The sequence below is a fragment of the Sus scrofa genome, chromosome 18, assembly GCF_000003025.6.
Source record: "Sus scrofa isolate TJ Tabasco breed Duroc chromosome 18, Sscrofa11.1, whole genome shotgun sequence".
Taxonomy (NCBI): Eukaryota; Metazoa; Chordata; class Mammalia; order Artiodactyla; family Suidae; genus Sus; species Sus scrofa.
Window position 1 is genome coordinate 20,314,058 of NC_010460.4, and position 14,119 is coordinate 20,328,176.

General features: G+C 54.4%; 2 protein-coding genes across 3 annotated transcripts in view; one reads left to right on the forward strand and one right to left on the reverse strand.

Annotated features, from left to right (window-relative positions):
- The window catches only part of SND1 (staphylococcal nuclease and tudor domain containing 1), a 392,149-nt gene that overhangs the window by 52,585 nt on the left and 325,445 nt on the right, over window positions 1-14,119 (reverse strand). The gene's annotated exons all lie outside the window — the stretch shown is intronic.
- On the forward strand, window positions 5,260-8,818 carry LRRC4 (leucine rich repeat containing 4). The gene is made up of 2 exons (XM_021078634.1): window positions 5,260-6,000; window positions 6,194-8,818. The coding sequence occupies exon 2, from the start codon at window positions 6,294-6,296 to the stop codon at window positions 8,274-8,276; it is 1,983 nt and encodes a 660-aa protein (XP_020934293.1). The 5' UTR covers window positions 5,260-6,000; window positions 6,194-6,293; the 3' UTR covers window positions 8,277-8,818.

Below are 14,119 nucleotides of genomic sequence, written 5' to 3' on the forward strand. Positions count from 1 at the left end.
AGTGCGTGATTCCAGAACAGCTGTGTCGCCCTGAATCATCAGGCTCAAGGAATGAAATCCATTCCCTTTATGACTGTGGGTAGTAATGGCATGGTCACTAGCTTGCTACAGGATCAGGGGTGAGAAGAATCACCTGACTTTTTTTGCAATGGTGACTTTACCCATTAAATGGAAACTTAATGACCAGTTCACCCTGGAGGGGTATCTGTACATGAGGGTAGAAGCGGGTGAGAGATGCAAATACACACACACTGCCCTAGGCAGGAGAAGGTGACTTTCCCTCATAGCATTTCTTCCCATTTTTTTTTTTTTCTTTTTCCATTTTGGCCACTCCTACAGCATGAAGTTCCTGGGCCAGCATCGAACCCGAGCCACAGCAGTGACAACACCGAGTCGTTAACCACAAGGCCACCAGGGAACTCCAAGAGCATTTCTTAAATGTCTTGTCACTGCGCATTCACCCATCAACTGATGCCTTTCCCTTTGGGGAGGTCGCTTTCCACACTCTGTTTCTTTTTCTTTCCTCCTGTTTTCCAAATCCCTTTCCCTCCTTTGCGCTTCTTCCTTGTGTAGTTAAAATGGCAGCATAAAGACTACAAAAATGGAGACAGTGCTTGAGGAGGGCTCGGCAGCCTGACAGTACTGAAAAGAGGAACTAGAGTTTCAGGGAGGACACAGGTGATCTTCTTGACCCTGACGGATCTTAAGGGACCCAAAAGCCTACTGGAGTCAAGACAGCACCCAGCTCACACCTGGCAAACCCTGCGAGGCATTATGGACATCTAGTGGCTGCCGAGGATAATGCCTCAGCCATGCAAGCCCGGGTAGGGAGTGGTCCACCGTAGGCTTTGACTAGGAGCCCCATTTCTCCTGGTCGGGTGACGCACCCCACGACCCCCGAGAGCCAGCCCCAATCGGAGACCCATTGTTTGCCCAGTCCAGCAAAGCACAGGGATGGCCCCTGCATGCAAGAGCACAGAGGACAGGCATTTGGAAACATCTCCAAGCCCCAGGTGTAAATGCCAGTTAGCTACACACCGTCATCTTAACTGAGGGGCTGAGCTCAGAAGGGAGAGAGACTCTGATGTTAATTAGTCATGTGGCTCTAGGTAAGTCACGAGGCCTCTCTGAACTTCATTAATGACATTTATAAAATGAGAGGTTAAGTCCAGATGATCTCCAAGGCCTCTTTTAGCTTCAACACTCTGTGATCTATGAGCCTTTTCAGTCGCTGGGAAAACACAGTCTCTCCTGTGCGGCTGCGGCCCCGTGGATCTCTAGATTAAACTGAAGGAACCATTTGCTTCTCAACCTCGTGGCTCATTTCCAACACTTGGCTACAATCCCAAAGGATCAACCTTCTTCACAAAGCTTCACGTCTGAGGTGGGGTGGGAATCACGGCCTGTGAGAGCTGGAAGCAGCCCATTCCCTTCACTTTATAAACGAAGAAACCAAGGTTTAGGGCTGTTTTAATTTAACACTGTCACATGTCTAATCGGTGGCAGAAAGGGGTCTAGAACGCCGATATCCTGGTCTTCAAAAGTGCAGGCGCCAAGCTGCTGACACAGGCCGCGCCCAGTCACGGGCTGGCTTCTTCAGCTCTCTCTGGCTTCAGAGCAGCCGTCTCGCTGTGGGAAACCACAAGTGAAAACGATCTCAACCCAGAATTTCTTCCTTCTCTTCCCCTCAAAGCAGAAGCCTTTCTCTTCTTTTTATTCCCAGGTGGCGCCGCAGCAAATCAAGGAGTCAGTCAGAACCAGGGGCTGTGAGGAGCAACGGACAGATGGCTAGATGACACTCGGGTGACAGGATGAGAGGCTTCAGGGCCAATTTCAGTTGAAAAGAGCTGTGTGTGCTGCCATGGCCCCCCCGGCCTTCTTGGTCCGGTTGGTAGTTTTTCTGATGCTCCCTCAGCCCGGCGGGCCTACAGAGGGCAAAGGAGCCCTGTCTAGAACTCTGGGGGCAGTGAGAAGCTTGGACATTCTCAGCTCCATCAGTATCCGTCATAAATATTTACCGCAAGGCCACCTCATTACTAAGCACTGATTTGATCCTACTCTTCCACCCCTCTACACTGCATGGAGACAGACCTGTCACTTGCTGGGCCTGGAGCGCAACAGATGGGGACTGAATTTCCCTACACCAGCCAGGCAGGCCGGCCCCTCTTTTGCCCGAGGAAGGAGGGAGAGCCGTATTCCAGGGCACCATCCAGAACTTGGCCAGGGTCTCCTCTGGAACCTGACCGGCTCAACGCCAGCGGTGGCAAAGAGAGGGCCCTCTCAAGAGCAGGTTTCGGATTCTCTTCCACAGATCCCTATCAGGCTAGATTCACACCCGGGTATAAGGTGGGCCTTTCCCACTTGAGGCTGATGATGTGCAAAAGGGGCTTAGTCAAGAAAGCAGTAAGAGCCACTAAAGAGCCCAGATGGAATTTATCTCCACTTCTCCCTTTGATTAGTAATTGTGAGCAAAACAAGTTAAAGGATCTATTTTCTTGGCTCTCCTTTCCTGCCCTTCAGTCTACATACATCTCACTGAAGGTGTTTTTGTTTTTGTTTTTTATGGCCACGCCCCATGGCACGTGGAAGTTCCCAGGCTAGGGGTTGAATTGGAGCTGCAGCTGCCAGCGTACACCACAGCTCATGGCAAGGGTGGATCTTGAACCCCCTGAGTGAGGCCAGAGATTGAACCTGTGTCCTCTGTGGATACTAGTTAGATTACTTTCCACGGAGCCACGACAGGAATGCCCCACTGAAGTGTTTTAAGTAGCCTGTCCCCTCACCTTGCCTTGGCATTTACTCCACGCAGAGTGAACACATTGGACGATTTTGTTGCAGTGATGAAAACACAGGGCTCGGGGTGAGAAGACTGCGTTGAGATGCTGGCTCTGTGGCCTTCCGGTTATGTGACCTTGAGCATGTTATCTGCCTGCCTGAGCTCACTACCTCCATCCATAAAATGGAAACAACTGTGGCAACTGTGTCACCGGGTAAAGAAAGATTAAACAAGAACAGAACTATTTATCTTTCCAATCATCTCTAGGATAGTGGAAAGCATATAGCAGACAAACCTGAGTTCTCACGGGCAGAAAATTCTGGAGCATCACTTCCATGCCCAAGACATCTGAGCTCTTGCCAGGGTTCAAGGCCTGGCTCCACCACTTCCTATGTGATCACAGGTTAACATATCAGCTATTCATGTTCTTATCTGACTGCAAATGCATAATAAAAAAGTTGGTATGTACAGCTGAAATGGACAGAACAATGTAAATCAACTGTAATAAAAAGATGTTTTTAAAAAGTTGGTAAACGATGGGGAATCCAACTTGCCTACAACAGAACTGTTTCCATGCTATTCAGAAACAGAGACTTCAAACATTCTCTGGCATATTTAAGGAGCTTTCGGGTTACTAGGCAGCAGACGGTACTGAGATAAGGGTGTGGCAGAATCCAGAGAGCTGAGACTTTCTCTTGTTAATAAGCGCGAGCCCACGTCCAGGTGATGGGCGGGCAAGCCTGCCAAGGCAGAGCGGGGCGGGGCACAAGGAGTCTGGAGGTAGCCCTTGAAAAGAAGCAATACTGAACCAAAGCCATTTTCCTACCAGCGGGCTTCCCAGGGCTTAGCCGCCGATGGCCCCACCCCCACTAGGCAGAGAAAGGGGCAGTCACTTTCCCGGGAGGGAAAAAGGAGACCCAGTCCTTTTCTCTCTTTTACCCTGGTCTGTCACATGCCGCCGGGTCTCCTCTCACCAGACGAAGGGGCAGGTTGCTACGCAGTTCCTCCCAGGGAGTCCCGGCAACTAAGAAGAGCCAGTGAAGCTCGGGGCGGCGCGGGGGGGGGGGGAGCAGCAGGTTTAGGACCCGTCCCCCCTCCAATCTCTGGGAGCCGGGCTGGGAAGAGTGAGACGCCGCAGCTCCAGCTGCATGAATGAACCGGTTGTGCCGTGGCTGCTGGGAGTTCACCTCGATCCTTCCTGCTGGTTGTTGTGATGTCCCAGGTTGTCATTCCCCCAGCTCCCCGCACTTGGTCTTTCCTTCCACTGTTTGCCTCCCCCGCAACCCTCATTAAGAAAACTATCATTTTAAGCCCTAGTTAAAGCGGAGGAGAGGTGAGGAAATCTGTGAGGGAGGGGGCAGGACGAACAGGCATCTGTGCAGTAGCGCCCCGGCCGCCCCCGCGTCCCTCCGCGCAGCTCTGAACTCCGAGCGTGCAGCCCGGGCCTCGCTGCCGGGGCGCCCCGTCAGCAGTCGGCGGGGGTGAGGATGACGCGGTCCGGGCGGGAAGCCCGCCAACTGCAGCAGCCCCGCCGCGGGACGCCGCGCCTCCGGCTCCCCGGCCCGTGAGCCCACCGCGCCCAGAGACTGAGGGTGCCCGGCGCCGGGTGCGGGGCGGGGGCGGGGGCCGGGGCCGGCGCGGTCCCTCCGCAGCAGCCCTGTGCAGCTCCAGCCTATCAGCGGCCACCCGGCGGCTCCCTCCGATCGGACCAAAATAGCTGCGAACGCCTGCGACTTGCGCGCGGCCCCTCACTTGACGCTCGCTCCGGCTCTCTCGGCCGGCCAGCTCCCCGCGTCTAGAGGGGGCGGGGAGGAAGCGGCCGGGGAGGGGGTGGGGGTGGGGGAGAGAGGAAGGAGGGAGGAAGGAAGGGAGGAAGGAAGGAAGGAAGGAGGGAGGAAGTGGGACGGAGGCGCGGAGCTCGGGGCTGCGCGGCGCTGGAAAGCGCCGGCGTTAACCCCTCGAGGGCAGGCAGCGGAGGGGGAGCGGTGTTAATACATAAGAGCACTGCATCACGCTAATCTTCTCCCCAGAACAGTATGCGTCAGCAGTACATTCACGTTCTGACTGAAGGACAAAAGGATGAGAGAGCAGTCTGCGTGGCTGCTGCCTGCAACACCGCGAGCCCGGCGCGAGGAGGAGACGGTGGGCGCCGCGCGCAGGGGCCCCGCTGCTGCTGCCGCCGCCGCCGCCACTAGCGAGCGGGGACCATGTTCCCGGGCTCCGAAGCGTTTCCCGCAGCCGCGACCCCCGCTGCTCACGCCGCCGCCAGCGCTGGGGACGCTGCAGCAGTCCGCGGGCAGCGCAGCCGCTGAAGGCGCCGGGGGCCGGAGCCCCGAACTCGCTCCCTCCGCACAAAGCCAGAGCCCGCGGCGCGCCGGGGGCCCGGCTGCGGAGGGCAATTCCGCGCCGCCGGGGGCCGTGCCCGCCCCCGGACTCCCCGAAGGGGCCTGCGGTGCGGGGCGACCCGGGCGCCGCGCGCTCCTCCGGCCGGCCGACCAGGTCCCGGCGCTGCCTCCACGCCGCTGCCCCTCGGGGGGCTGGACGGATTACTACTCCGCGCACCAGCAGCCGGCGGACTGGCCAACGAAGCCCGGCTTCGGTCTTTTTAACCCTTGAGAGGCGAGGCGAGGCGAGGCGAGAAGGGGGTGTGTGTCTGGGGAGGGCGAAGGAGCGGCGAACACCTCCTCTTAACTCTCGCAGCACCGCGAGCCAACGACTGCATCAGCTGCCTCGGGCCGGGAGCGGCCGACACAAGCAGAGGGGGCAGCGCGGCGGCAGCACCGGCAGCGAACGCGGCCTGGGAGGCTGCGGGGCGCCCCCTCATTCCCCGCCGGGGTGGCAGCCCCGGAGCGGGCGGGGGGCGCTGGAGGCACACTCTGGCGATGAAGCGGCTTCCCCCTCGGCTGGTGCGAGCCGGGGCCAGGGTCCAAGGACAAAGCCGGGAAGCGCTGGGGCTGAGGGGGGGGCATGCACCTGCATAGCCCGCCGGGCCTTGGCTCTCCCGGCGCGCCTCAACTCCGCCGCTCCGCTCGCCGGCTCCGGATTTACTAGAAGCCATTTTGTCTCCCCCACCCGTCCCCTCCCCTCCCCTCTGCCCTCCCCGCCCCCTCTGCTTCCCCCTTTTGTTAATTAAAACTAAGAAGTGAGAATGGGAACGCTGTGGCCGGCTCTGGCGGAGAACGCTTAAGGACACCACGCCAATTCTTCCCTTCCTTCCTTCCGAGGTAGGTGACAGCGAGTGATTGGGTGGGGATGGTCGCAACGGGGGGCGGGGGGGGGGAAAGAAAGTCTCAGCTTTCCGAGGGCTGGTCTTGAGGTGGGGGGGCTGGTAGACGAGGGGCCACTCTTAGTTTGGCAGGATTGTTCCCGGCCGATCTGCTCCGTCTCTAATCGCCCCCTCCCCACCTCCTTCTCCAGATGGAAAGAGGAGCTCCTAGCTCACTTAAGCCGGGGTAGGGCTGGTTCTCCTTTCCGAGCCAAAATCCCAGGCGATGGTGAATTATGAACGTGCCACACCATGAAGCTCTTGTGGCAGGTAACTGTGCACCACACCTGGAATGCCGTCCTGCTCCCCGTCGTCTACCTCGCGGCGCAAGTGTGGATCCTGTGCGCAGCCATCGCTGCTGCCGCCTCCGCCGGGCCCCAGAACTGCCCGTCGGTCTGCTCGTGCAGTAACCAGTTCAGCAAGGTGGTGTGCACCCGCCGGGGCCTCTCCGAGGTCCCGCAGGGTATTCCTTCCAACACCCGGTACCTCAACCTCATGGAAAACAACATCCAGATGATCCAGGCCGACACCTTCCGCCACCTCCACCACCTGGAGGTCCTGCAGCTGGGCAGGAACTCCATCCGGCAGATCGAGGTGGGGGCCTTCAACGGCCTGGCCAGCCTCAACACCCTGGAGCTGTTTGACAACTGGCTGACAGTCATCCCCAGCGGGGCCTTCGAATACCTGTCCAAGCTGCGGGAGCTCTGGCTTCGCAACAACCCCATAGAAAGCATCCCCTCTTACGCCTTCAACCGCGTGCCCTCCCTCATGCGCCTGGACTTGGGGGAGCTCAAGAAGCTGGAGTACATCTCTGAGGGGGCTTTTGAGGGACTGTTCAACCTCAAGTACCTGAACCTGGGCATGTGCAACATTAAAGACATGCCCAATCTCACCCCCCTGGTGGGGCTGGAGGAGCTGGAGATGTCAGGGAACCACTTCCCTGAGATCAGGCCTGGCTCCTTCCATGGCCTAAGCTCCCTCAAGAAGCTCTGGGTCATGAACTCACAGGTCAGCTTGATTGAGCGGAACGCTTTTGATGGGCTGGCCTCGCTGGTGGAACTCAACCTGGCCCACAATAACCTCTCTTCTCTGCCCCATGACCTCTTCACCCCCCTGAGGTACCTGGTGGAGTTGCACCTGCACCACAATCCTTGGAACTGTGATTGTGACATCCTGTGGCTAGCCTGGTGGCTCCGGGAGTACATACCCACCAATTCCACCTGCTGTGGCCGCTGTCACGCTCCCTTGCACATGCGAGGCCGCTACCTGGTAGAGGTGGACCAGGCCTCCTTCCAGTGCTCCGCCCCCTTCATCATGGATGCTCCCCGGGACCTCAACATCTCCGAGGGGCGGATGGCGGAACTTAAGTGTCGGACTCCCCCCATGTCCTCCGTGAAGTGGCTGCTGCCCAATGGGACAGTGCTCAGCCACGCCTCCCGCCACCCGCGGATCTCCGTCCTCAACGATGGCACCTTGAACTTTTCCCACGTGCTGCTCTCAGACACCGGGGTGTACACATGCATGGTGACCAACGTGGCGGGCAACTCCAATGCCTCGGCCTACCTCAACGTGAGCACGGCCGAGCTCAACACCTCCAACTACAGCTTCTTCACCACCGTCACAGTGGAGACCACCGAGATCTCGCCCGAGGACACGACGCGCAAGTACAAGCCTGTTCCTACGACGTCCACGGGTTACCAGCCGGCATACACCACCTCTACCACGGTGCTCATTCAGACCACCCGTGTGCCCAAGCAGGTGGCAGTGACCGCGACGGACACCAATGATAAGATGCAGACCAGCCTGGATGAAGTCATGAAGACCACCAAGATCATCATTGGCTGCTTCGTGGCGGTGACCCTGCTGGCTGCTGCCATGCTGATCGTCTTCTACAAACTTCGCAAGCGGCACCAGCAGAGGAGTACAGTCGCAGCCGCCCGGACAGTTGAGATCATCCAGGTGGATGAAGACCTCCCGGCGGCGGCGGCGGCGGCGGCGGCGGCGGCGGCATCTGCGGCAGCAACAGCAGCTCCAGCCGGTGTATCAGGTGAGGGGGCAGTCGTGCTGCCCACAATTCATGACCATATTAACTACAACACCTACAAACCAGCACACGGGGCCCACTGGACAGAAAACAGCCTGGGGAACTCTCTGCACCCCACAGTCACCACTATCTCTGAACCTTATATAATTCAGACCCATACCAAGGACAAGGTACAGGAAACTCAAATATGACTCCCCCTCCCCCCAAAAAAACTTATAAAATGCAATAGAATGCACACACACACACACACACACACACACACAAAGACAGCAACTTTTGTACAGAGTGGGGAGAGACTTTTTCTTGTATATGCTTATATATTAAATCTATGGGCTGGTAAAAGAAACAGATTATATTAAAATTTAAAAAGAAAATCAAAACAAACTATTTTCTAACTTGTAAGTTCTATTTAAAGGGGGTGGGGGGACCTTGGGAATGCTGTGGGGTAGAAGCCACAAGTCAACTGGCTGTGTTGCCAGAGGGGATTTCTGGTTTAAGGTTGAAACTGCTAAGATAAACCCAACACCAACAAACATCCCTAAAGAGTTAGGGTGCGGGCTGCTGCGGGGGGGTGGGGGTGGGGGGGAGAGAGACTGAATCCGTCATTTTTTAGAAGATGCTTCATAGGACCCAGGAATACCCATTTCTATAGACATCTTTCTTAGGCTGAGAGCTGTCTTTACAGATTTATCTTATTTAAACAAACAAAAAATACAAAAAAAAAAAAAAAAAAGCACCAAGAATTTGTACTGTGCTAAAATGTTGAGAGGCAATAATTTTTTCTTCAAAGACCAAGGGGAAGATAGATCTGTAAAATGTATTTTAAATGGGAAAACCACCAAAATTCAAATGAATCCTTAAAGGGACTGAGTCTTTACGTGTGTCCCTGTGCACAAGGCTTCTTGGTTTGTGCACGGGGACACGGTGTGCCCCGCCTGACAGAGCACTTCGGGAGAAGGGAGCTGGCGTAGCTCTCAGTCAAATGCTTTCACACTGCACCAGATTCCTGCCGTTGGGCTTAACCCACTCTGTGCAAGGCATGTGTCTATTCAGGGCTTCCCAGGAGAGGGAGGCGGCCCCTGAAAGGGGGGGTGGCAACCAGAGGGGGATGGGAAGGGGGATGGAGAGAAGGTATTCACAGGAGGCCATAACCAGCATTGTGCCACATCCACCTGTTGTTCCTGGTATCTGACAAATGATTGTAGACAATGATGGCATTTGATGATTTTTTTTTTTTTTAAGGCTTGTTTGTTTTAAGGTAGAGAAGGGAGAAGAGGCTGGGAGTGGGAAGCTTGGGGGAGTGGAAGCTTTTCTCATGCTTGTGATTTGGTGACTATTCTAAATGCTGATTCATTAGGGATTATTACAGCTGATGTCAACTGGTTGTGGTGATGGGGAGGGGGCAGTAGAGAAGAAAAGGAGCTCAGGCTCATTTAAAGCCATGAAGCCTTTCCCCATCAGGATGGTTCACAAAAGAGAGGTGAAATCCAGTTAAAACAAAGTGATAAATAGATGCGCACAGAGTGAGTTCCGCCAGGAGTCCTGTTGAATGTAGCACAAAGGGGGAGAGGCTTCCCGCTCCCAGCTCTGCCCCAGGAGGAGGCGGAAGAGAAAGTGGGGGGCTTGGGGCGGGGGGAAGGCAGAGATCTCTGTTATTCTGGTCCATTTAATGATGTAACTTCTTTCAGTTATTATTTTAGCTTTAAAAGGAAATAAAGGGTTCAGATTTGAAAGGGGGTGGGTGGGGTGGGGGGATGCCAACAAAAGAACACTGATTGTAATGTGAGAAAAGTGTATTTTTGTATTTTAATAAATATTGTTCAATTTTTAATTCGATGTCCCCAAAGGGTTAACTTGAGTAAGCCCTTGAACCTATAGCTTCTTATGAGCATCGACCAAATCATTTCTATTTAAAGACAAGAACGGGAGGGGCGGACAGTGTTCCGTTTCTTTAAAGTATGGGAAACCGCTGGAGCTGTCAACCGCTTTTCCTTAGCTTAAATAAAAGCACCCCGATTCTAGTGCACCGTTCACAAGCTAAGTGTGTTAGTCCCTGGCTCTGTTGGGGGTAGAACCGAATTCCCTGTGCCCTGGAAAAGTGGGGGAAATGGGTCAGCCCCAGCTCCTGGGACCCGGCCAGGAGTTAAATGCCACCTCAGCAGAAGCTGCCGGTCAGACAGTACCAGCTCTACTCAGGGACCCCAGGGACCTGGATTTAAGAGGACTGCAATGATGCTGTGGGGCTTAGACATCCCACAGGCTGTGCTGCCTCTGTTCTGTGGGTGCTGAACGGTCAGACCTGTCTCGGTGGTGGTGGGTGTCCGTTTCCTGATGCTCAGCGGAGGAATGTCGTCAGGCACGACGCCTGAACTGGGACCCTGCATCTCTCGGGCGCTCGTGTTTATACTAATGCAGAGAATCGGGAATGAGTGGGTGTGAGCTCCCTGGCGCTGAGCAGGGAGAGAGGCAGGGAGCACTATGCAGTAGCTGGTGAAGAAAGGGCCAAATCTTAATCCTCCGTGTGTGTGTGTGTGTGTGTGTGTGTGTGTGTGTATTTTCCATCACAAAATTTCTAGGTTTCAGTGTCTGTGGCAGCATGTATGCATGGGCTCACACTTTTAGAAACTGCCATTCATGTTCCCAGGCTACAAAGATTTGTTCCCTCTGCCTGTCCTTTACTACCCTACCCCCAATAGAGAGAGAGAAAACTGCAGCAGAGAAAAGGGTGGGACTTGGCTAGGATCAGTTGGAAAAAATGCAAGAAACCTCCCCTTTGCCTAATGCCTTAAGACACAACGCAGGCTGTTTAGAGCTGCTTCCCCGTACACATTTGGGGCAATTGTGAAGGAAGTGGCTGCTTCTGAAGTAGAGGATGAGCAGCCATGTCCTAACACCCCTCCTTTTTGACAGCTATCTGGGCTGTCAGGGAATTAGGCAGGAGCCCTGGGATGACAAAGGCTCTGGGACTGAACAGAGATCTGGGGGGAGAAATGAAGAAACGGGCCCAAAACATTCCTGGGGAAGAGTCCTGAGAACAAATGCATTTGTCCTGCGGGTGGGGCATATGCAGGTCTTGGGAGGTGGGGAAGAAGTGGTTTCCAGAAGGAACCTCAGAGGAGCTGGGGGAGACTGAGAATGTGGTTCCTGCGCATGGGTGTCCTTAGAGCTGCAAGGGTGGTTCCTTTCCCTATTGGGCCTCCTCCCCACCCTGGGCCCTGGTTTGGCATTTAGAGCCGCCCTCGCCTCTGCGGCCACGCTGTTGTGCCCTCTTGTGTGGCAGGCACTTGGGAGAGCTTTTCAGAGGGGAGTCCCATGAGCACCTTTAAAGCGCAGCCCTTAATGCTGGGCTAGTGACTCATCCTGGGCCTGGCAGAGCGCTAGGATTTGTTAGCTGAGAATGGAACATGGGTTGGTAGCTCTTCAGGGGAGTAGTTATAGCAACATGTTAGAGGGAAAAAGACTATTGCTGATTATATGGAGTTAGAGGATTTTCATTATAGAATTTTTTTAAAGGCCATGAAAAATCACTTAGTCTAATCCCTTCACATTTTATGGCAACTCAAGGCAACTGAGCCCCAGAGAAATGGCAAGATATATCCAAGGTCATACTGCTAATTAGTTACTGGAAGAGGTGGGACTGAAACCCCAGGTCTCTTGGTTTCCAAAACAAATGTGCTTTCTCATTCAGGTTCTTATTGGCTATTAGGAACGTATTTCCTTCCCGGCCAAAAAGCAGTGAAAATGGGCCCTTCCTGTAGATACTGCTGTGTTCCCATCCCCTTCCTCCTAGAGCTGTCCAGTGTCCTTCAGAACCAGCTCTGCTGCCCTCGAAGGCCCAGGCAGACCTCTGACCACAGGGGCCCTTGAGCTGGGCAAAGGGCCACCCACGTGTGCTCACGAAGGACTTGGATTACACACAACAGCTTCCCAATTCTTGGGTTCCATGGCAGCCAGAAGCCACAGGATCCCACAGAGCGTGACGGCTGCTAGGGAAGAGGCGAAGTGGACAAGGCAGGGTATTCACAGTGGCAGGGCGGCTTGGCCTTCTCCCAACCTTGGCCTTGGAAGCTGCGCAGAGTAGAGGATGGACAGAGGTCTTAGAGCCCCTCTCAGAGCAGCTTCCCCACAGGGGAGTGGTTTCTGCTTATTTGGCTAAACAAGGAGACTATGTGGGGAGGGGTGGCCCCCCTCAACTCCTCTCATCCACTCTATCTCCCCTCGCCCCTTTATCAGGATCTGGCTGCCACTCCCATAGTCTGTTGCCTTTTATCATGCTTTGGTGTGAAGCTGCATCCTGTTGTCCATGAAGGTAGAATGACAAGCTACTTTCTAAGGCCTAGAGACATTAGCTTTATCATGGATGTTAACATGTATTGAGGCTACCAACTTGGGGCGGGGGTGTGTGTGCAGCAGCAACATAAAAAGTCCCTTCAAGGCAATTCCTGTCAAAGGGGAAGACATCTAGAGTCCATGGCCATTAACAGTGGAGAGAGCTCTGGCTTCCTTCGGTGGAGATGGGTAGGTGGCTAAGTAGGCCTTACTCAGCCCAGGCTACTACCTTAGAAGGGGGCCAGAGCCCACAATTAAGGCTCCAACATTTTACTGCAACAAAACAGCAGGAGCTTAAAATTAGAGAAGAAGAAAAAGAGAAAAAGAGGGAGAACATTTATATCCAAACATATGTCTGATTTTATCTCCTCTGCTGGCACTCAGCACGCCATGCCATCGGCTAATGCAAGCACTGTTCACGCCATTTCTGAATCCTGCCTCAGCTAAACTGCAAGGCAGCTTTTGGCTCAAAAGCACCTCTCTTGGTTTCCATCCATTCAGAAAGCACCCTTTTCCCCAGAGGGGGGAAGAATGGTGTGGGCAGTGGATTAAGGTTGTTTTCATCTTTGCTTTAAATTGAAATGAAGTAAATTGCTTCTTGGAGCAGGGACAAAGGCTTCGGGAACCAGATCAGGGAAATATACATATCTACAAAGCAATATAGCATAGTGCTTGCAAGTACAGACTCTGGAGCCAACCTTCCTGGGTTGAATCCCAGCTCCATCGCTTACTAGCTGTGCGACATGGGACAAATACTCACTTCCCTCATCCGTAAAATGGGCACAATATTGGTATCTACCTCATTACTTCATAGGTTGTGGTGGGAATTGAAACTTGATGCTATACAAAGTGAATCGCTTTGCTGCACACAAGAAACACAACACTGATTAATCAAATATACTTCAATTTAAAAAAACTGACGATACAGCTAAGGGGATGGACCAACTGACTAGCTGACCCATCACCACCTCTATTCTTGAACCCCGCCCATGTCCAAGGAGAGAAGCTGCCTCTTGCGCTATCCTAGAGAGAAAGGAGGATGAGCCAGGAGTCACGGGCATCTTCAAGCCCAAGCACTATGGGAGAGATGGGCTGATCTTTCCTTCCCCGGAAGACAGTGCCTTGTGCGCTGTTCTTGAATCCAGCTCTTCCGTGGGCCCAGTGCCCTGTCTTAATCCAGGAATAGATTACCTTTCCTTGTGGTGAGTCAGGAGAAAGGAAAGCTGCCTCTGCGGGCGGTGGTGCACATGCTGAGGGCCAGGCCAGGAAACATCTATAGGAAGCCCTGGTCCTGGACCACGAGGGAAAGCTTCCCAGGCCTTTTCTACCCCACCCTGTTGCTTTGTCAGGCTGCTTTACCAAGGGAGGTGGGGCCTGTGGAGGCACAGAGAGGGCTGCCGGGGCTTTGCAGCAGTGTTGGAAGGGCTTGGAGGAAAGAAAGGCAGGGAAGAAAAAAAGCACCATAATTTGGGCGAGTGAGCAGAATGGAGCTCGATGGCAGATATACAGGCTAAGGGGCTGCAATGCAGTTAGGGAGGAAAGCCAGGGAGACTCCTCTGCCCTGGCAAGCAGGAGGCTGGCTGGACCCTGGAAAGGGGAGGACGGGTGGCGTGAAATTCAGGGCACGAAGGAGAGGAGAAGAAAAGCAGGGAGATCAACTTTCCAACAGAAGCCTAAGAAAGAATGCTTTTGATTTCCTAATGAG

Excerpts from the sequence above, each read along its gene's own strand:
- LRRC4 (XM_021078634.1), top strand. The coding sequence starts at position 6,294 with ATGAAGCTCTTGTGGCAGGTAACTGTGCACCACACCTGGAATGCCGTC.